Genomic DNA, 22,244 nt, shown 5'->3' on the forward strand with positions numbered 1-22,244 from the left:
TTCTCTTTATTTTATCCTGTGTATTATCAATCCTGTATTATTTCTGCTCTTTTAATGTGATCCTGTTCTGAAGATCGTATGGAATTAAATCCTGCTCTGTTAAGTACAAGATAAAATCTGGGTCTTGGACATCATCCTCGACTTTGATGCTTACATTATGGAGGTTCAGTTCCACCTCCATATTACTGTCATCTTGAATTAGTGCCACCCATCTTGATCTATCTCCTTGCTTATAAAAGCAATGAGTGGTCATCTGGAAAGATATAATTTTTGAACTAGCTATTGCTGTGTACTGGTATAGTTTTATTATCACAAGAATTCCCTAAATATTTGCTAAAAAATATTAAAAATAAATTTGTGTTGATACTTATCATGACCAAATATCAATTATGACAAAGTTGACTTCTTTGTTTCTTAATTATCAATTATCATTGAGGTACAGTAGAGCATTCTACCTATCTTGTATGCTCTTGACTGTTCTGCAGTAGAGAGAGAGGTAGCAAGGTAGCATTGCAAGTAGTGAAGCAGGTTGAAGGTAAACATGGCCGGTTGTCATTATTTATGAGGGTTCTGTACAACGAGGAAAAGTGTGATCTCTTGTTGGTTCCTTAAGGATGACAAATGCTTATACTATTGGCCAGAGGAAATGTTGTTCATTTCATGTACTTTGACAAGCCTTTGGAGATATTCAAAGGAATTAAGAAAATAATTTTTTTATCTATTATTGCAATTAATTTTAACATGCTGCATTGTATATGGAATTAAAGGCTAATACATTGTGCTGATGTATCTTAATCTCAGGCACATACTGTACTGTATATTGATTAATTAAACCTTCTTTCTTGTGTACGGTATATGATAGTCACTGAAGATGTATTGTGATATGGAAAATTCAGCTAAGTAGTAGTTACTGACTGTTTTTCTATGTTTAAATTTGATGTATAATGTAAAGATTGACTAGTTTGGATACAACATTCATGCATAACTTACTCTTAATAACAAATTTCCTAAGTAATTTATATGAATGTCAATATACAGTCTTATATATAATATTTTAGAAGCCTCCTTGATGTGGTGAACATTATAAGAGAAAGTGAGTGTACCAGCAGTTGATCACTTGTTACAACCTGTCCCAGAGTTTTACATTTATAAAGTTATTTAAATTATTCTTACTCTTGGAGACCTATGTAATGATGGCTTGTGGTGGCCAGCTTAGTTGCTGTATTTTGTTTTATTTGAAATTGTGTTGGTACAGTTTTATGCATATTTATTTACACTAGTCATGGGACAGCTGTTAAAAGTAGCATGGTACAAAAGATATAGTGGGTTTCCATGACTGTATTAGCAAATATGCTGCTTGAACACAAATTTTATTCATAGTTTTATTTTTATTCATAGTTTTATTTTACCTTGAAATACAGTGAAACCTTGGTATAACAGACTAATAAGGGGGATGGCTTTTGAAATGAAAATCTGTTCCATCGAATTGTTCAATGCAGAGGGCACGGTCCGTGGAGAGCCTACTGGACATACACATTATCGCTAATGGACAAAAACCTCGATTCACTTTACTTGGTCCATGTCGAACATTTAGTCAAATATTTTGTCTGTTATATGGTGATCCGTTATATGGAGGTTTTACTACTTTTAATAGTGTTTTATATTGCTTTTCTTTTATTGTATATATAGTCTAGTTTTAAGATGAGCTTACAATATTTTTTTGTAATTTTAGTGTTATGCATATTGCATTTTAATAATACTGTATGAGGCATTTGGAGTTGCTTTGAACTTAGTGTGTGAATGTTGATTAAGAGACCAGTAGAATACCTATCGGTGAAACAAAGACACTTTGCAAGGAGAGCCTTATTAAATGTCTTTGCTTTATTTAATTTTTTCTGCAGTTTGCTTGTCATTTCAAGAGCACTTTAAGATGGAAAACTAAGATGAATGGTTTGGGTCATTTGTGAAATGTTGTACCCACTGTATTTTGACTTAGTCTTTTTTTATTCACCAGCCTTCATGCTGGTGAATGGCTCTTGATTCATGGAATTGAAGCTACCCTCCCTCTTGGATCAAGCATAATTACCTCCTATTCCTTAGGTGCTGTATGTTCCCTATGGGTTTAGCACTTCCCATTGAATATTATAATTATAATACAAGTTGTTATAAAATCATTTCATATCTGCTATGTTTCAAGATTGCCTAACTTTTATCCATCTAAAAACTGTCTTTTTTCTTAAACAAGTCCTCTACTTGGTGTAATGTGACAGCATGAAGGCAATACATATACATATTAGATTTTAGATTTTTTGCACATTCTTCCATTTAGATTTTATTATATTTTATTTACAGATTATAGTGATTGTGTGTCTTAATGATAATTTTGATAGATGTATCTTCATATTTATTCTGGCCCTGACCCCTAGTTTTAAGTCTTCATGTATCTTATGAATTTAACCATCTTCCTCTGAGTCAAGTGACTTTTATCTTAAACAATGAAAGCAGTTATGCCTGTTTTTTCTGCAGACCTGGACAGTCTAGTCCTGGCTCTAGAAGATGACATCAGTGCAACTTTGAGGAGACAGTCGTCACGACGTTCCAGAAGTCTCTTAGGCTTGTCTCATTCCTTCATTGTTTTTTCCCTTTTTCTTTCTTGATGCACCTTTTTGAAGGAAGGTTTTACTTCATTGTTTTTACCATTACGTGCAGCATAGTTAAAAAATATTTTTCATATCACTGATTATTTGTCAGTGCTAAATATGACTACCTACAGTATATGTCTTTTTTGGTGTAAAATGTATTCTGTGCTTTATAAAAATATACTTACCCTTTACCTAGAGGTGTGTTCTGGGGGTTCAGTGCCCCCTGCATTCTGGTCCATGACCAGTAAAATTTCCTTGAGCACTGGGCAATACAAAAATTATTCTTTGATCTTCCTTCAAAAAAGTGTGTAGGTATCCCCTCATAGGTGTGTATTTTTGTCTCATATGGGACATACTGGTTTTTCTCTGCTGTATAAGATGAGTGTCTAGATTAATTTTTCTATTGACTTGAGTACAAGTACAAGGCCAGACTAATGACCAACTTGGGTGCCACAGCACCAACAGCAACATTGAACAGTGACTGATTGTTAAATGGCTCAACTAACATGTGTCTAATCAAGCTACCTGTTATCCAAAAAGCTTTTTTGTTCCATAAAGCTAATAAATTTCCTCTTATCCTTACCTTTTTTACATTTTAAAATTGATGTTTGTCATTTGGGTTATGTCCAAGGTGTCTTGTGTTAGTTATGACTATTAATTCTTAATAAGAAAGTTTACAATTTTAATTTTAAAATTGAGAAGTTTCTTCCTGATGTAATATGGATCACTTATGCTAAACCTGAGATCTCATATATTATGAGATGAGATCAGTGAATGGAACTAAGCTTAGAAAGTTAAAAGCTTGACGTTCCTCTAACACTGACTGATTAAAGCTTGATTTTTAAACATACTTTCTTGTGGCTTTTCACTGGATTAATTTGTGTTTCTAAGACAAGTGTACAAAGAAGCTAAACATGCATTGTGAAGGTCCTTATATTGTTCCTGAGATAAATAATTATGCACTAAAGTATGTGAAATAATTACCTATGTGCATTAATAAATGAAAGAGAGCATTAACCATGATTATCACTGATGTGAAGAAACTTTACATTCATATCAATGAATAGGTTTTAATAAAGATAAAAGTGAATGAGTAGTCATTCTATTGGCTCTGCCTTCTTGATTTTTTTTTTTTTTTAACCACCTGTGTCAGTCTGGGAATTTATCACAGGGAGGAACATTGATGCTGGTGAAGAGCTCTAGGGCCATGGGATTGGAGCTACCCTCCCCTTCCTTGGATCATATCTGATTACCTCAAATTTTCCCAGACAGTGTATGATCCTTAGGGGCTTAGTGCTTCTCAGTGAATATAATAATCAGTCTGGATGGCAAATGCTTACGAAATTAGGGATGAGAAAAGTTGCTTATTTAGTATTAATGTTTAGATATTCATTGTGCATGGCATATACGTAATTAGCTTGTGTACTAAGTCATAGTGTGCAGATGGAATGACGAGTCAGACTTGTTTTGATCGTGAAAACGGAAGTTCCTTCATTAAACGTGAAGCGTGAGTGGGAGTTGGGTTGGTGCAGGTGATACAGGGTGCTGTGCGTTTATTGGGGCTCCTCTTACAGGTCTGGATCACCTAGCTCTCGCCAACTCTAATGACATTAATTCCACGCTGCTCAAATCATCCCTAGTTGCTCATCAGCGCTCACAAAGCCTCTCAGGTAAACAAATATGGCCTAAGGTTGAAATAACTCTAGGGTTTGACCTTCGAAAATTCTTCTAAAGCTCACATGATTCTCGTGATGAAGAACATAAAGCATATCGTGCAGTTTTAATAGCTTTTTAGCCGAGTAGGTTGCATGAGCCATTTATATCTTGTCTTGACTAGTTACCGTTGAATCATCACAGTAAATGCGCAAACATATAAACTCTAACCTTTATATTGATTTGTGATTTGGGTTTTTCAGTTAGTAATTTTTAAAAAAAATTTGGGTACTAATATATGAATTCTGGTTTATGTAGAATAAAGTGTTACAAAAAATTTGCTTTTATAAAGAATAAGCCTATGCATATATGATTACTGTAAATTGTAAAAGATCGTGTTGAATTATTTCTCATGAGATCAGTTTTACTAAGGGTTAAATAACAAGATGAATTGGCGTTTTGAATTATGTATCATACTAACATGAATTGGCATAACCTAACATTTTCAAAAATATTTTCCATACTAACACCAAAAAATAAACTAAAACATGTAAATTTTTAAATGTACACCATATCAGTATTTGTAGTCATTGGTGATAAGTGTAGTATTTGACAAATGGGGTCCACATGACTTGCCCTCTTGCTTGTCTGTCATACTCAATTCTTGGGTGTTAATTTAGTGACAGGTATTTGCCCTTGTAAGATTTTTGTAAAAGTTCTTGAGGCCCATATTTTAATGGGATGCAGCAGATAAAAATGGTTAATCAGTTTTTGTCATTATGTAAAATGAGGATTAATGTATAACCCAAGACTTGTAGTATTTTTCTTTTATGTAGTCTCAGTAGTGATGGAGAGTGTAGAGCATGTGTGTGTCATTGATAAATACAGTCATTCTTACAGTTAAACTCTTCCTTATGTACGCTTCTTTCTTACCTTAACACTCCTGTGAAAATTCTTCCATTGATCTGTCAATTGGTACCTCAACCAAAAAGATTACTTCTGCAAAATACGATCTCTACGACTTAAACAATTTGATATGTATACATTCTGTTAACAGAATGTAATTAAGGCTCTTTAATCTTCATGATAAATCTTTTAAGCTGTATAATAAAGTTGAATTATTCACAGGTAATAGTAAAATATATTTACAGGATAGTCCTTTATGTATGCATTTTTTTTTTTTACTAATTAACTAACAAGGTGTTCTGAACACGAAGCTGGTAAGTTTTGTATTAGCTTGTCCAGCTTAAGGTCTGGTTGACACGTCAAGTTTGTCCTCATGGTAACACGTCCTGTGTATGTCAAGGAGAGAAGTGACACTAATATTATACTATATACAGTGTTTGTTTAAACAGTAACATTGTTGTTGACATAGTGCATCGGTATAGGTATAGTGTGATACATCTGTGGCACATGTCAGGCTTGATGTATCTGTGACACATGTCAGACTTTATGCATCTGTGACACATGTCAGACTTGATGCATCTGTGACACATGTCAGACTTTATGCATCTGTGACACATGTTAGACTTGATGCATCTGTGACACATGTCAGACTTGATGCATCTGTGACACATGTCAGGCTTGATGTATCTGTGACACATGTCAGACTTGATGCATCTGTGACACATGTCAGACTTTATGCATCTGTGACACATGTTAGACTTGATGCATCTGTGACACATGTTAGACTTGATGCATCTGTGACACATGTCAGACTTGATGCATCTGTGACACATGTCAGACTTGATGCATCTGTGACACATGTCAGACTTTATGCATCTGTGACACATATCAGACTTAATGCATCTGTTACACATGTGAGTCTCAATGCATCTGTGACACATGTCAGACCAGCTGTTTCAGTAGTATTGTATGTTTGTTACCACAAATATGTCAGTTTTCTCATAACCACAAGATAATGCTTTATTGTATATTATGCACTCCTTTTGTGAAGTGATTCTTGTTTGGGGATAATTGCTATATGTTATTTCCCTGGCTAGAGAGTGTTATCATAGTATTGTTGTGTGAGTGTAATACTAATGCTAAATAATCAATGCTTAAAAGTTCACAGCAAGTTGTTTACAAAAATGGGTGAAAGTTGATGTTTATGAGATGGTGTAAATACTATACAGGAATGCCCTGCATATACAACACCTTCTTGGTGTTCCATGTTTTGTTGGCTTGAAATTGAGCTACTGTTCATTATTTTCCACTCACTGATGATTGTCAATTGAAAGCCAACAAAAATGTGGAACACCAAAGAGAGGTGCTGTATATGCTGGGCCAGCCTGTATATGATTATAGTGTTTTACTACTATAATTTCTACTGGGACTATGTTAATTTTGAATTCAAATTGGGATGTCTGTGTATAGGTCTGTCTGTAATTAAAAGTTAGTAAAGTCGACACACCTTACATGATTTTTTATGTTAGGTAAAAGGACACAAGTGCAACTAATGTGACATTTTATTGTGGCAATGTTTTGCTCTCCAGGAACTTTGTTCAGCCGTTACGGCTTGATAAACCTCCTGGAGAGCGTAATGTTGCCACAATAAAATATCACATTTGTTGCACTTGTGTCCTTTTACTTAACATATTATTGGTAATTCTACCAATATTAATACATGATTTTTTATACAAAATTCAACAATAAGTATTTATTTGCCTTTTATTGGCCCTTGAACCAAAGATTTATTCTTTCTTGTTTTGGGCAAAAGGTAGGGAGAGGATTTAGTCAGAGGTAGCATTGTCAAGAGGCTGATATCTAGGAAGTGTACACAAATTATTCACACAAAGAAGAAAGAAACTTATGGTGACGTTTCGGTTTGAAACATCATCATGAGTTTCTTTCTCCTATGTATGGATTATTTGTGTATTGTTCCAGTCATGTTATTGTGCCTTTTTATTCTGATTGAGTAGGGATCTTGTGACGTGTACTGGCAGATGCAGAAAACATTGTAAAGTAACACATACACACTTCCTCATGTACACCATCACAGTTACGCTGCATTATCCCTGTATATGAGTGGACAGAGTCGTACTCTGACCCACAGACTGCAAGCCTGCTAAGTGTCAAATTCATGGCACCAGAGCTCTGAACTCATAGAGAGATGTACAATTTCACAGCAAGGTTAAGTCCCTCCATCCAGTCAATAGCAGGAGGAAGGTCAGATTGATTGGTGCATGACCTCAGAGTACTACAGTAGGTCTACTCGAGTGCTCCTCTTATTTTTATTAGATTGCAAGACTTCTTTTATTATACATAGCAAGCCTCACTAAACACCTGATCTTGATATAGTGATTTCAACATGCTTGACTAGTATTCATAATATTTGACATTTTTTACGTGTATATTTGTGGAGGTGGAAACTACAGTGCCTGCACTCTGAAGGGGGAGTTCGGGATATTTACTGTTTAGAGTGACATCTACACTGTTGTATCTGCATGCTTCTGGCAAGACAGTGATAGTGTAAATGATAGTGAAAGTGTTTCTTTTTTTGGGATGCCCTGTCTCAGTGGGAGACGGCCAGCGTGTTAAAAAACAAAATTGTGTTTTAGGATAAACTTTAGTAAGATAAAACTTCATATTGGAAGATGACCTTTTCTTTGCACAGAACAAATCACACAGCCCAATTGTGAGAAGGAGGCTGAAGGCAGTGGAGTTGTCATATTTGAAAGCAGTGTGTGTTATGAATATTATGCAGAGAATTCAAAGTATGGAGATAATAAGATGGTGTGAGATACTAGAAATATAATTCAGATGGATGAGGAGGGGTTGTTGAGTGTTTCGGACATTAAGAGAAGATTGAGTAGAATAAGAGTTGATGGTATAGAAATCAGGGGTGGAAGGGAGGAGGGGTAGAAGTCATCCTAGGAAAAGTTGGAGGGATGGGATAAAGAAGGTTTTGAGTGCTTTGAGCTTGAACATCCAACAAGCTTATGTGAGTGCTTTAGATCAGAATGAGTGGAGACAAGTAGCTTTAATGCCTTAACATGCTGTTGGAGTGTGAGCAGGGCGACATTTATGAAGAGGTTCAGGGAAACCCAGTTAGCCAGTTGAGTCCTGGAGGTGGGAAGTACAGTGCTAGCACTCTTAAGGAAAGAGGGGGTTGGATGTCACAGTTCAGAGAGTCATCTGAACAGCAATGTCAGCACATTTCTGGCAAGGTGGCAATTGAGTGAATGATGGTGGTTTTTGTGTTTCCTCTATTTTTTGGGTCACAGTACTTCGGTGGGAGATAGCCAATGTGTTAAAAAATCAATTAATTTGACTACACTGACTTGGGTTAAGTGCTCTCAATGCTGTTGTATTTATAACCACTTGAAAGTCTTCTGAGTAACATAAGAAAATATGAAGAAATATGAGTACAATACTTTGACTTATAGCTGGCACTCACAGAAGTCATCTCCTCTTTCACAATAATAGTTAATGTTCATAATGTTTGCTGCTGCTTCTCTGCAGTCTCTTGTGGTGAAGGCAATACTTAATCTGATTTCTAGCCCAGGCTTCTGCTGTAGGCATTTTCCCAGACGTTTGGAGATTCTTTTCTTATTTACTGTCATGTGGATCATAAGTCATTTAATACGCACGCACTCACATGCACATATGCACATTTGCACATGTGTGCACATCAAGAGGTATGATAAAGCTCATGGAGCAGGGAGAGGGTGGACCTAGTAGGAACCAGCAAAGAGGTGGGATCAGGAGCTATGAATCAACCCCTGTAGCCATAATTAGGCGAGTACATACAGACACACTTGCACACACATGCACACAGGTGGCCAAAGACTGCAAACCTCTCTCAAGGAGAAAGATCTTTGGGTGAGTATAATATTGAGCATGTCTCCAAAAGCACACATCAACCAGATAACTGCTGCAGCGTATGGGCACCTGGCAAACCTGAGAATAGCGTTCCGATTCCTCAGTAAGGATTATTATTATAATCAATTATAATCAAAAAGAAGCGCTGAACCACAAGGGACCTCAGTAAGGAATCGTTCAAGACACTGTACACCGTGTACATCAGGCCCATACTGGAGTATGCAGCACCATTTTGGAACCCACACCTGGTCAAGCACATAAAGAAATTAGAGAAAGTGCTAAGATTTGCAACAAGGCTAGTTCCAGAGCTAAGGGGAATGTCCTACAAAGAAAGGTTAAGGGAAATTGGCCTGACAATACTGAAGGACAGGAGGGTTAGGGGAGACATGATGATGACATACAATGTACTGCGGGGAATAGATAAGTCGGACAGAGACAGGATGTTCCAGAGATGGGACACAGAAACAAGGGGTTTCAATTGGAAGTTGAAGACTCAGATGAGTCAAAGGGATGTTAGGAAATATTTCTTCAGTCATTGAGTTGTCAGGAAGTGGAATAGTCTGGCAAGTGATGTAGTGGAGGCAGAAACCATACATAGCTTTGAGACGAGGTATGATAAAGCTCATGGAGCAGGGAGAGAGAGGATCTAGTAGTAAATAAATAACAAAAAGGCACAATACCGTGACTGGAACGATACACAAATAACCCGCACATAAAAGACAGAAGCTTACGACGACGTTTCGGTCCTACTTGGACCATTGACAAAGTCACACTGTGTGACTTTGTCAATGGTCCAAGTAGGACCGAAACGTCGTCGTAAGCTTCTGTCTTTTATGTGCGGGTTATTTGTGTATCTAGTAGTAATCAGTGAAAAGATGGGGCCAGGAGCTGAGTCTCAACCCCTGCAACCACAAATAGGTGAGTACACACACACACACACAGAACGACATGACGGAAGGAATAGACTCCGAAGTGTCCCTGTTTGCAGAGGACGTGAGGTTGATGAGAATTCAATCGGACGAGGACCAGGCAGAACTACAGGGTGATTTGGACAGGCTGCAGGCCTAGTCCAGCAACTGGCTCCTGGAGCTCAACCCCTCCAAGTGCATGAAGATTGGGGAAGGTGAAAGAAGATCAGAGATGGGGTAGAGTCTAGGGGGCCAGAACCTACAAACCTCACTCAAGGGGTGAGTATAACACCAGGCACATATCCTGAGGCACACATCAACCAAATGACTGCTGCAGCATATGGGCACCTGGCAAACCTAAGAACAGCATTCTGACATATAAGTAAGGAGTCATTCAGGACCCTGTACACTGTGTACATTAGGCCCATATTGGAGTATGCAGCGCTAGTTTGGAACCCTCACCTAGCCAAGCATGTAAAGAAACTAGAGAAGGTGCTAAGGTTTGCAGCAAGATTAGTCCCGGAGCAAAGGGATATGTCCTACGAGGAGAGGTTATGGGAAATCGACTTGACAACAATGGAAGACAGGAGAGATAGGGGGGATATGATAACGACATACTGAGAGGAATTGACGAGGTGGACAGAGACAGGATGTTCCAATGATGGGACACGGCAACAAGGGGTCACAGTTGGAAATTGAAGACTCAGATGTACCACAGGGATGTTAGGAAGTATTTTTTCAGTTACAGAGTTGTCAGGAAGTGGAATAGTCTGGGTAGTGATGTAGTGGAGGCAGGATCCATACATAGGTTTAAGAAGAGGTATGATAAAGCTCGTGGAGCAGGAAGAGTGACCAAGTAGTGGCCAGTGAAGAGATGGGGCCAAGAGCTATGAATCAACCCCTGCAACCACAACTAGATGAGTACACACACACACACACACACACACAAATGGAGGCAGGAACCATACATAGCTTTACAACGAGGTATGACAAAGCTCAGGAAGCAGAGAGAGAGAGGACCTAGTAGTGATCAATGAAGAGGTGGGGCCAGGAGCTGAGTCTCGACCCCTGCAACCACAGTTAGGTGAGTACAATTAGGTGAGCACACACACACACACACACACATGCACGCACACACACACACACACACACACACACACACACACACACACACACACACACACACACACACACACACACACACACACACACACACCCCTGCAACCACAAATAGGTGAGTACACACACACACACTCTGCTTTAAGCAGAGGTATGATAAAGCTCACGGCTCAGGGAGAGTGAACTAGTAGCGATCAGTGAAGAGGCGGGGCCAGGAGCTCGGACTCGACCCCCGCAACCTCAACTAGGTGAGTACAACTAGGTGAGTACACACACGCACGCACGCACACGCACGCACGCACGCACTCACACACGCACTCATGCACGCACGCACGCGCGGATTCATGGAAGGCAAATCCTGTGTCACAAACCTTCTGGAGTTTTATGATAAAGTAACAGAAGTAAGACACGAGAGAGAGAGGGGTGGGTTGATTGCATCTTCTTGGACTGCAAGAAGGCCTTTGATACAGTTCCTCACAAGAGATTAGTGCAGAAGCTAGAGGATCAGGCGCATATAACAGGAAGGGCACTGCAATGGATCAGGGAATACCTGACAGGGAGGCAACAAGAAGTCATGGTACGTAATGAGGTATCACAGTGAGCACCTGTGACGAGCGGGGTCCCACAGGGGTCGGTCCTAGGACCAGTGCTATTTTTGGTATATGTGAATGACATGATGGAAGGGTTAGACTCAGAAGTGTCCCTTTTCGTAGACGGTGTGAAGTTAATGAGGAGAATTAAATCGGATGAGGATCAGGCAGGACTTCAATGAGACCTGGACAGACTAGACACCTGGTCCAGCAACTGGCTTCTCGAATTTAACCCTGCCAAATGCAAAGTCATGAAGATAGGGGAAGGACACAGAAGACCGCAGACAGAGTATAGGCTAGGTGGCCAAAGTCTGCAAACCTCGCTCAAGGAGAAAGATCTTGGGGTGAGTATAACACCGAGCATGTCTCTGGAAGCATACATCAACCAGATAACTGCTGCAGCATATGGGCGCCTGGCAAACCTGAGAACAGCGTTCCGATACCTTAGCAAGGAATTGTTCAAGACACTATACACTGTGCACGTCAGGTCATACTGGAGTATGCAGCACCTGTTTGGAACCTGCACTTGATCAAGCACGTCAAGAAATTAGAGAAAGTGCAAAGGTTTGCGACAAGGTTAGTTCCAGAGCTAAGGGGAATGTCCTATGAAGATAGGTTAAGGGAAATTGGCCTGATGACATTGGAGGACAGGAGGGTCAAGGGAGACATGATAACGACATCTAAAATACTGTGCAGAATAGACAAGGTGGACAAAGACAGGATGTTCCAGGGAGGGGACACAGAAAGAAGAGGTCACAACGGGGAGTTGAAGACTCAGATGAGTCAAAGGGATGATAGAAGTATTTCTTCAGTCATAGAGTTGTCAGACAGTGGAATAGCCTAGAAAGAGACGTAGTGGAGGCAGGAACCATACATAGTTTTAAGACGAGGTTTGATAAAGCTCATGAAGCAAGGGGAGAGAGAGGACCCAGTAGCAACCGGTGAAGAGGCAGGGCCAGGAGCTAAGACTCAACCCCTGCAACCACAAAATAGGTGAGTACACACACACACACACACACACACACACACACATACATACATTTTTTTTTTTAACAAACCGGCCGTATCCCACCAAGGCAGGGTGGCCCAAAAAGAAAAACGCAAGTCTCTCTTTTTAAATTCAGTAATTTATACAGGAGAAGAGGTTACTAGCCCCTTGCTCCTGGCATTTTAGTTGCATCTTACAGCATGCATAGCTTACAGAGGAAGAATTCTGTTCCACTTCCCCATGGAGATAAGAGGAAATAAACAAGAACAAGAACTAGTAAGAAAATAGAAGAAAACCCAGAGGGGTGTGTATATATATGTTTGTACATGTATGTGTAGTGTGACCTAAGTGTAAGTAGAAGTAGCAAGATGTACCTGAAACCTTGCAACATACATACATACATACATACATCAGCCAGATAACTGCTGCAGCATATGGGTGCCTGGCAAACCTGAGAATTGCATTCTGATACCTCAGTAAGGAATCTTTCAAGACTCTGTACACCATGTACATCAGGATTATACTGGAGTATGCAGCACCAGTATGGAACCCACACCTGGTCAAGCACATCAAGAAATTAGAGAAAGTTAAAAAATTTGCAACAATATTAGTCCCAGAACTGAGGGATATGGTTTATGAGGAGAGGTTAAGGGAACTCAACCTGATGACACTAGAGGATAGGAGGAATAGGGAGGACAATATAACGATGTATAAAATACTGAGAGGAATTGACAAGGTGGACAGAGCTTGAATGTTTCAGAGATGGGATTCAGGAACAAGAGGCCACAATTGAAAGCTGACAGCCTAGATGAGTCATAGGAATGTTAGGAAGTATTTCTTTGGCCTTAGAGTTGTCAGGAAGTGGAATAATCTGGAGAGTGAAGTAGTGGAAGCAAGTTCCTTACATAGCTTTAAGAAGAGGTATGATAAAGCTCATGGAGCAGGGAGAGAGTGACTTAGTATCGACCAGTGAAGAGGCAGGGCCAGGAGCTATGACTCGAACCCTGCAACCACGTATAGGTGAGTACACACTCACTCCCCCTCCCCTCCCCCTCCCCTCCCTCTCCCCTCCCTCTCCCCTCCCTCCCCCTCCCCTCCCCTCCCCTCCCTCCCTCCCCCCCCTCCCTCCCCCTCCCTCCCCCTCCCCTTCCCCTCCCCCTCCCCTCCCCCTCCCCCTCCCCTCCTCTCCCCTCCCCTCCCATCCCCTCCCCTCCCCTCCCCTCCCCTCCTCTCCCCTCCCCTTCCCCTCCCCCTCCCCTCCCCCTTTCCCCATTGTTCCTTGCATTGATGAACATGTTTTTTATGGGTAAAATGTTTTTCTTGGTGACTGTTTTTATACACTATCATATTGTTATATAAATGCCCAGCAACTTCAGTTCTGGGTTTCTTATAACTGGGCTTTTATCCTTAACGATTAATGTCTTCAGGTAATTTTTGCTCTGGATGTCCTATTTAAAATTTGAATATGACTTTTAACTGGAGTAGTCACATTGACCTTGCTTTGCCAGGCTTTACAGTTGCAGACTGCTTCTTTTTTGGTATTTGTTTATATTAGCTTGGTTGTAGTTATATTTGTAAGGATCAGGTGTTTTCTAAATCCTCAAGTACTTTTTTTTTAACGCTCTGGTGGCCTGGTGGTTAACGCTCTCGCTTCACACGGTGAGGGCCTGGGTTCGATTCCCAGCCAGAGTAGAAACATTGGACGTGTTTCTTTCCACCTGTTGTCTATGTTCCCCATCAGTAAAATGGGTACCTGGGTGTTAGTCGACTGGTGTGGGTCGCATCCTGGGACACTGACCTAAGGAGGCCTGGTCACAGACCGGGCCGCGGGGGCTTTGACCCCCGGAACTCTCTCCAGGTAAACTCTCCAGGTATCTCCTACTGAAGTAGAGTAACCAGACAAAGAAGAAAACACTTTCACTGTCACTCACTCAAATCATTGTCATGCCAGAAGGAAGGGTGCTTATCTCATATCAAATGACTTTCCAGATTGCAACATTCCCACCCGTCCTTCGAAGTGCAGGTACTGTACTTCCCACCTCTGGCTAACCAGCTAATTGGTTTCCTTTCAACAGCACGTCAAATTATAAAAACTACTTCCCTCTACTCATTCCTGTCTTAACATGTTCACACAAGCCTGTTGGATGTCCAAGCCCCAAATACTCAAAACCTCCTTTACCCCCTCTCACCAGCCATTCCTAGGATGGCCCCTAACCCTTTTTCCTTCCATTGCAGAGGTCTTTTAATAATTATTGTACATACATCTCTTTTATTTGCAAAGTTAATACAGTACAGTACTTCTTATTTTAGCTCTTCTTGTCCTTTTTGAGCTTGTATTTGTACCTATGATTATCACTTCCCTCTTTAGATGGAACATATGTACAGTCTCTTAGATGTAACATGATACAGCACAGAGATTCAGATTGTTATAGTTTGTCCTGTGATGCATTTATAAAAGACGTAGACAATCATTTTGTTACATAATTGGCAATGGTGGGGGCGGGGTTACAGTGTTATTCATGCCTGGCAGGTTCAGTTGCTCTATAGAACATCAGTGTTAGTTATAAAGGGCTGAAGAGACTGTGGATGTTTAACCCTCCTCTTTCTATGAAAATTATCTCTATAAAATTATTCTTCGTAGATTGAGGATGGGCACACACACCTCACTGTATCTGATTGCAGGTACAGGCAGGTCCTGCTTATACAGCAGGTTAGGCTCCGGGCTATTGCTGTAAAGTGAAACATAGCCTTTTTTCACTTTCAAATGCAAATAAAAGCCTAATTACATGCTTACATTATCATATACATGTATTAAGTGAACAACAGAACTAGGTCTAAAAATGCACATACAGTAAACTCGTTATTTTCAAATATTTTCATCCTGAGCTTATAGTGAGTGGTGAATACGTATATTTATTGTAGGAAGTCGGAATAAATGAAGAATAGCTACAATTGAAAAGTGCTGCATTAGCAAAATGCTGTAAAACGAAGCTCTGTAAAGCAGGGCCTGCCTGTACCTGCTTGCAGGACTGCAGGTACTACTGTCCCTCTGTGTTTGACTTGCAACATGCAGCTGACTATAGAGCACATTTTAACAGCTCATAGCTGTAGCTCTTTCATCCAAGTCATGAGTTCTGTAATTACTGGGGTACCTGTAGGGATCTTGCAAATTTTAAGTCTTTTTTTTTTTATATTAACCATTTAATTTTTTTAGTGGTGCAGGTTATTTATACTTTAAATTCATGTGATTGAACTTATATCTTTGTGTGTGCTTGTTAGTGCAATTAGTTTTATATTTTGAGGGTTAGTTTTAGTGTGTGTTAGTGTGTATGGGTGTACATTACAGTATTTACAATTTTATTGACAAGAGTGCTGAATAGCCATATGTCCATGTTCTATGTACATACAGATGCTCCTTGCTTTATGATGGTTCACCTTACGATATTTCAACTTTACGATGGTGTACAACTTTTTTTTTTGTACTGTACAGTACTGTACATTTATTGATAGAATAAACTTGTATTCATTTGTTTACTTTTCAATACTGGTATTTAGCCAGTTGCAGTGATTATTTGTTTATTTACTTATTCAGTGATGGTAGTTATTTATTTATTTATTTATCATATATTTATATTTGACTTAGGATATTTTCAATTTAGGATGGGTTCATTGGAACATAACTCCATTATAAGCCAAGGAGCACCTGTCCTGCATTTGCTTTCTTGTTTCTTTCTATGCCTGTCCATCTGTCATAATGTGTCTGATCATCTGTGCATACTTAAAGATGGGCAAGGCATTTGTGCTCTATGAACAAGGTTCTTGTTTTCTGTGGTGCAAGTATGCATTTTCTTTGGCATATAGAATTTGACAGCTAATACCATTCTTGTGTTTAAATGATACATACAGGACTGCAGCCGGCAGGAGAAAGCCCAAAGCACAAGCAAGGAGGGGGAGGAGGAGGGGGAGGCGGAGGAGGTGGGGGTGACAAAGTAGGAACGACTGGAGCTGGCAGTAACGTAGATACTCAGATGCAGCTCAAATATGAGAATGACCGTCTTAAACTTGCACTAGCTCAAAGGTTGGTAGACTTTTTTTCATTGTTTAAGCTCTAGTTGTAGAGATGATGTTTAAGATGATGTGAAGAGAATAGAATAAATTGACAAAGGCACACCCTGTGAAGTCTGGCTACACTAAAGTCTCCAGGCAGCCCTTTCTGTATGTTATGTTTTAGCAACCTATGCCTGTTTATACCCCTTGACTGTTGTTTTTAATTATGTTAGTTGGCAACAATTGATCTAACCCCCTTGTGTTTTTTTATGAAGAGGCCTAGATTGGCTTGACCTTGTACACCTTGCTGCTTGTTGTTGTAATTAGTAAACCTCTTCCTATTTTTTTTTTTTTTTTTCATATTTTTATTTTTGTCTTTATTTTTATTTCTATTTTTGTCAGCTAAATGTATGTATTAATGGTTAAAGAAATTGAAAAGCCTCCAGTCACCCATCATTTTTCCTTATATACAAAAGCATTATAAAGTAATGCTTTTTCCCATTTATTGTTGCCAAATGCATTGTTTAATAGTTAATTTCAAGTCTGAATTTTATATACTGGTAAGAAGAATACAAGTCACAATACTGTGGCTGGAACAATTAACAAATAACCTTTATTTAAAAATGAAAGTTAAGATGACATTTTGGTCTGTCCTTGATCAGTATCAAGTCACAGCTGAGTGAGAAATAGTGCAGAAGACAGGTTGGAAAGAGGGAGGGGAAGATTGAAGTAGTAGTAGTAACAGTAGCAATAATAGTAGTGATATCAATATTTTCTTTTGTTGTTAGTAGTAGTAGTAGTAGTAGTTAGTAGTGGTAGTAGTTGGTAGTAGTAGTTAGTAGTACAGTCTCCCCTCACTTAACAACGGAGATCTGTTCCTAAGACCACATCGGTAAATGAATTTGTTGCTAAGTGAGGAGCATACTATAATGGTAGTGGGTTTGTGTCAATTATCTTTGATAATGTTTTAATGTCACCTTTGCACCATTTATAACATTTCTGGTATATTTTTAAATGTTTATACAGCAGTGTACTGTATATTGTAATAAACAGAATAGAGGAAATCAGCTCTAATATACATTATTTAGGTATGCATACTGATCAGAGAGCCCGTCGTAAGTCCGAGTCATCGGTAAATGAATACGTTGCTAAGTGAGGAGAGGCTGTAGTTGGTAGTAGTAGTTAATAGCAGTAGTAGTACTAGTAGTAGTTGTAGTAGTAGTAGTTAGTAGCAGTGGTAGTAGTTGCAGTAGCAGTAAATACCAGTAGTAGTTGCTGTAATAGTAATTGCAGTAGTAGTTGCAGTAGACTGAATGGCCTGTGCTAAGAAGAACAGAAGAGCTAAAGGAGAAAATCAGAACAGATGAAGGCAAAAGCAATACAAAAGACAAGTCAAGGGAAGAGGTGAGGAGAAGGCAGAGGTCAGGTCAGGTTACAAGTGTTCTGAAAATCAGAGTACAGTGGACCCCCTCTTTACGATATTATTTCATTCCAGACGTATGTTCAGGTGCCATTACTGAATGAATTTGTTCCCATAAGGAATATTGTGAATTAGATTAGTCCATTTCAGACCCCCAAACATGCACGTACAAACGCACTTTCATAAATACACTTACATAATTGGTCGCATTGGGAGCTGATCGTAAAGCGGGGGTCCACTGTATTTGAGAGTGCATTAAGACAGACGGGCATCTATAGAAACAAAGTCAGGCCTACCAAGTCTATAATTCTTGTTAGCAATGTTTTGTTTAAGGGATGATTCAACAAGCACAAACATGGGTCTGTGAAGGGTAGATAATTTTTGCAGAGGACCAGTTAATAGGATGGCTATGATGTCTAACCTGACAGAAAAACACTGTTAGTGTCTATCAGAAAAAGAATAGCAAGTTGCACTAAAATACTGAAAAGGGTAGAAGGAGCAGGAAAGTGAGTACACACCAGAAGCAATGTCATTGAAACTTTCATATCTAAGTTTGGGTTATTTGTGAAGTATACTAGTATATCTCTCTCATTGTATCTACATGTTTGACTCCCTTAGGTCAGGGTTGGCAGGAGTATGCTGGCACCTAATCCTTTCTTCACATCCATGGTAACATTTCTTCCACCATAATCCTTTCTAGGGAGCCAATCACCTTTCTATCATGTGCTACTCTTTCTATCTCATTGTTCCATATTTGCACAGCACTGAGCCATTATGATTAAATTATTTGACTCCTTCTCTGAGAGTGACTATTGTGAGTGTAAGAACTACATGTGTGTTAGCCTGTTAATAATTTTGGGTGAAGCACAGATTCCAAAATTACAGTCACCACAAGTTACACACATTTACACTAAGTACAAACGAGGCATTTAGGTACCGGTTAAAGTTTATAACTATCGAGTAGAATAACAAACATGAGTGAAGCATGGCTATCCTTGTACTATGATTTTCCATATTAAGAACTTGTTTTGTGAGCCTTAAAAACCAAGAAATGAAAGTTGTTAGTAATTTAGGGACCTGCTGTATGTGCCAACATCACAACTAGAAGACTTCTAACACTAACTTGGAAACTGGTCATTGGCAAACATGATGGAGTTGATTGTGAAAGAAGTGGAGTGAGTGAGATATTTTCATTGAAGAGGGAATCTGTGAGAGATCTAAGATGTACATGATCTTCGTGAATCAAGAGAAAACTTCTAAGATGATCGTTCCTTCTTTGGATCAAACTTGAATACCTCCCATTTCCCAGGTGCTATATGACCTTATAGGTTTAGTGCTTCACCATAAATTTAATAATTATACTAACAAGACTGGAAGGTTTTACCTGTTGATGGTTCCAAGGACCATCACCCCTGTAGCCTGATTTCAGACCAGGTCTTCAGGCTATTAGTCTGGTCAACCAGGTTGTTAGTGCCTGCTGTATATAATCCATCATAGGTTCCACAGCCTGGTTGACTAGGAATTACCTGGGAGAACTTGCCAAGTTTCCTCTTGGAAACAGGGGTCTGTTGGTAATTCCCTTTATTTTTGAAGGGAGGGTGTTGTATAGCCTTGGTCCCTTAAAGGTTTATGGAGTTTTATTTTTAAGATACTTTATGCACCACTTGTTTTCATGGGGTATTTTCCACTGTCAACCATATCTCTCATTCTCATGACTTTATTTTGGCATGCAGACTAGCAACCAATCCCTCCATTATTTTACAGATGTAAATTTTTTTTTTTTTGTATTCATTCAAGAAATATAATTTATGTGTCATTATGAACTTAGGTGTTTGAGTGAATTTATATGTGCAATGAAAGTTCTCTGCACATTCTCCAGGACTGAAATTTTGCTGGTGAGGACTGTGTTAACCCTTTGAGGGTCGACAGGCCCTCTCCGAAACTCGTTCTCAGGGTCGGCCAAATTTAAAAAAAAAAAAAAATTATTTTCTCTTATGAAAAGATAGAGAATCTTTTCCCGATCATAAAGACACCAAAAGTTTGAAATTTGATAGAAAACTTACGGAATTATGCTCTCGCAAAGTTAGCGGTCTCGGCGATGTTTACGCATCGGCGATTTTGCCCACTTTGAGCCCCATTTTCGGCCAATTTCACTGTACTAGTCGACAAAAAACATGAATATTTCGCTAGAACTCCATTTTTTCTATCGAATGGGTGCAAGAAACCACTCATTTATGAAATTCAACTATCCAGTACAGTGGTCAGAATTTAGCAATTTTGCCAATTTCACACAAATTTCAAAAGATGCCAATTTCCGAATAGGGTCCAGAATAAACAAGAAAGACATTCCTGGCACTAAAACGACATTTCCTCTAGTCATTAGTCACGTCTCAAGGCCCCTCTTATATTCTTTTGCTTTCCATTTTGAATTTTTATTTTCACAAAAAATATAAGATTTACTGTTATGCAGACTACTGCATTAGTGTAAAAAATGGTATAAATATTATTGGTGCACTTGTGAAAGAATATTAGACTCACCAGTTGACGTGTATTGCACGCTTGGCACGATTTGTTTACTTTTGAAATTTGGTAAAAATCGAACATTTCTGCTACTTTGAGCTCAATTTCAAGGCACCTTTCTTTGTAAAACCAGTCAAAATCATCTCAATTTCTGTAATATGCCTTCCATTCTATAAAATGAGACCAAGAAAACTAGAATACAATAATAAATACCATACGAAAATACACTGCAAAGTCGCTGATTTATTAAAAAAAAATGGTCAAAGTTTTTTTTTTTCTCATTATGCACTGTGTGCTGCAGGATTTTTTTTAGACTGTGCACACTGACCACATAGACCCATTCTTTCATATGAAGGCCTACCAGCTTTCTCCCACTAGATTTGAGGCCGCTAGAATTTATGAGTACTAGTACGTCAAAAACCCCTACGCGTAAGACGTACTAGTACGACGAAAACCCTCAAAGGGTTAAATGTGAAACTTTAATATTACAGTATAGTTAGTACTGTACAAGCTCCTTACCTTTACCTTCGAAGAGTTTCGAGAGTTTAACTACTCTTGGAACCTGGCCATGGGCCAGGCTGATCTCGTGCTTGCCTGATCAATCAGGCTGTTGCTGTTAGAGGCCCGCTGCCCCACATATCCATCACAGCCGGGTTGATCTGGCACCTGATGAAGATACTTGTCCAGTTTCCTCTTGAAGGCTTCTCCACTTGTTCCAGCCATGTTTCTGATATCTTCTAGTAAGATGTCAAATAGTCTGGGACCCCAGATGTTGGTACAGTGTTCCTTTATTGTCCCCACTGCACCCCTGCTCCTCACTGGGTTTATTTTACACTTCCTCCCATATCTCTCACTCCAGTATGTTATGGCAGTGTGCAGATTTGGAACCAGGCCCTTGAGTACTTTCCAGGTACATGTGTCTCTCTCTCCTCCTCTCCAGTGAGTACATGTTCAAGACTTGAAGGCATTTCCAGTAATTTAGGTGCTTTACTGGCTCAATATGAGCCGTAAATGATCTCTATATTTGTTCCAGCTCTGATATTTCACCTGCTTTGAACAGGGCCGTCAGCACTGAGCAATATTCTAAATGAGGGAGCACTAGCAATTTGAAGAGTGTCACCATCGGCATTATTTCCCATCTTTTGAAAGTTCTCAATACCCACCCTATCATCTTCCTGGCTGTCATGAACTTTGTCTTGCTTTGTTCCTAAAAAGAAAGGTCAAGTGACATAATTATTCTCAAGTCTTTTACATGCTCCTTTCGTTCTCTTTAGTTTTGTATTTAGTGTTCCTTTTGAGTTCTTCATTCTTTCCATACCTAAGCAGCTGGAACTTATCACCAATGAATGTCATGTTGTTCTCCACTGCCCACTGGAAAACCCTGTTTATGTCTTTCTGTAATTTTTCAGTGTCCTCTACCGTAGTACTTTCATGCTTATTTTAGTGTCATCTGCAAATGATGATACAAAAGTGTGCCAGGTGTTTTTATTTATGTCCACTATGAGGATGAGAAACAGAATGGGTGCCAGGACA

At 39.2% G+C, this 22,244-nt stretch overlaps 1 protein-coding gene across 2 annotated transcripts in view; it reads left to right on the forward strand.

The window, feature by feature from the left end:
* Positions 1-22,244, forward strand: part of homer (protein) — a 589,932-nt gene that overhangs the window by 515,812 nt on the left and 51,876 nt on the right. For both annotated transcript variants that reach the window (XM_053797555.2, XM_053797556.2), the window contains 2 exons: positions 4,217-4,312; positions 16,631-16,802. In XM_053797555.2, the coding sequence (XP_053653530.1) occupies positions 4,217-4,312; positions 16,631-16,802 (268 nt within the window). The remainder of the gene's footprint in view (positions 1-4,216; positions 4,313-16,630; positions 16,803-22,244) is intronic.

The sequence above is a fragment of the Cherax quadricarinatus genome, chromosome 86 (assembly GCF_038502225.1).
Source record: "Cherax quadricarinatus isolate ZL_2023a chromosome 86, ASM3850222v1, whole genome shotgun sequence".
Taxonomy (NCBI): Eukaryota; Metazoa; Arthropoda; class Malacostraca; order Decapoda; family Parastacidae; genus Cherax; species Cherax quadricarinatus.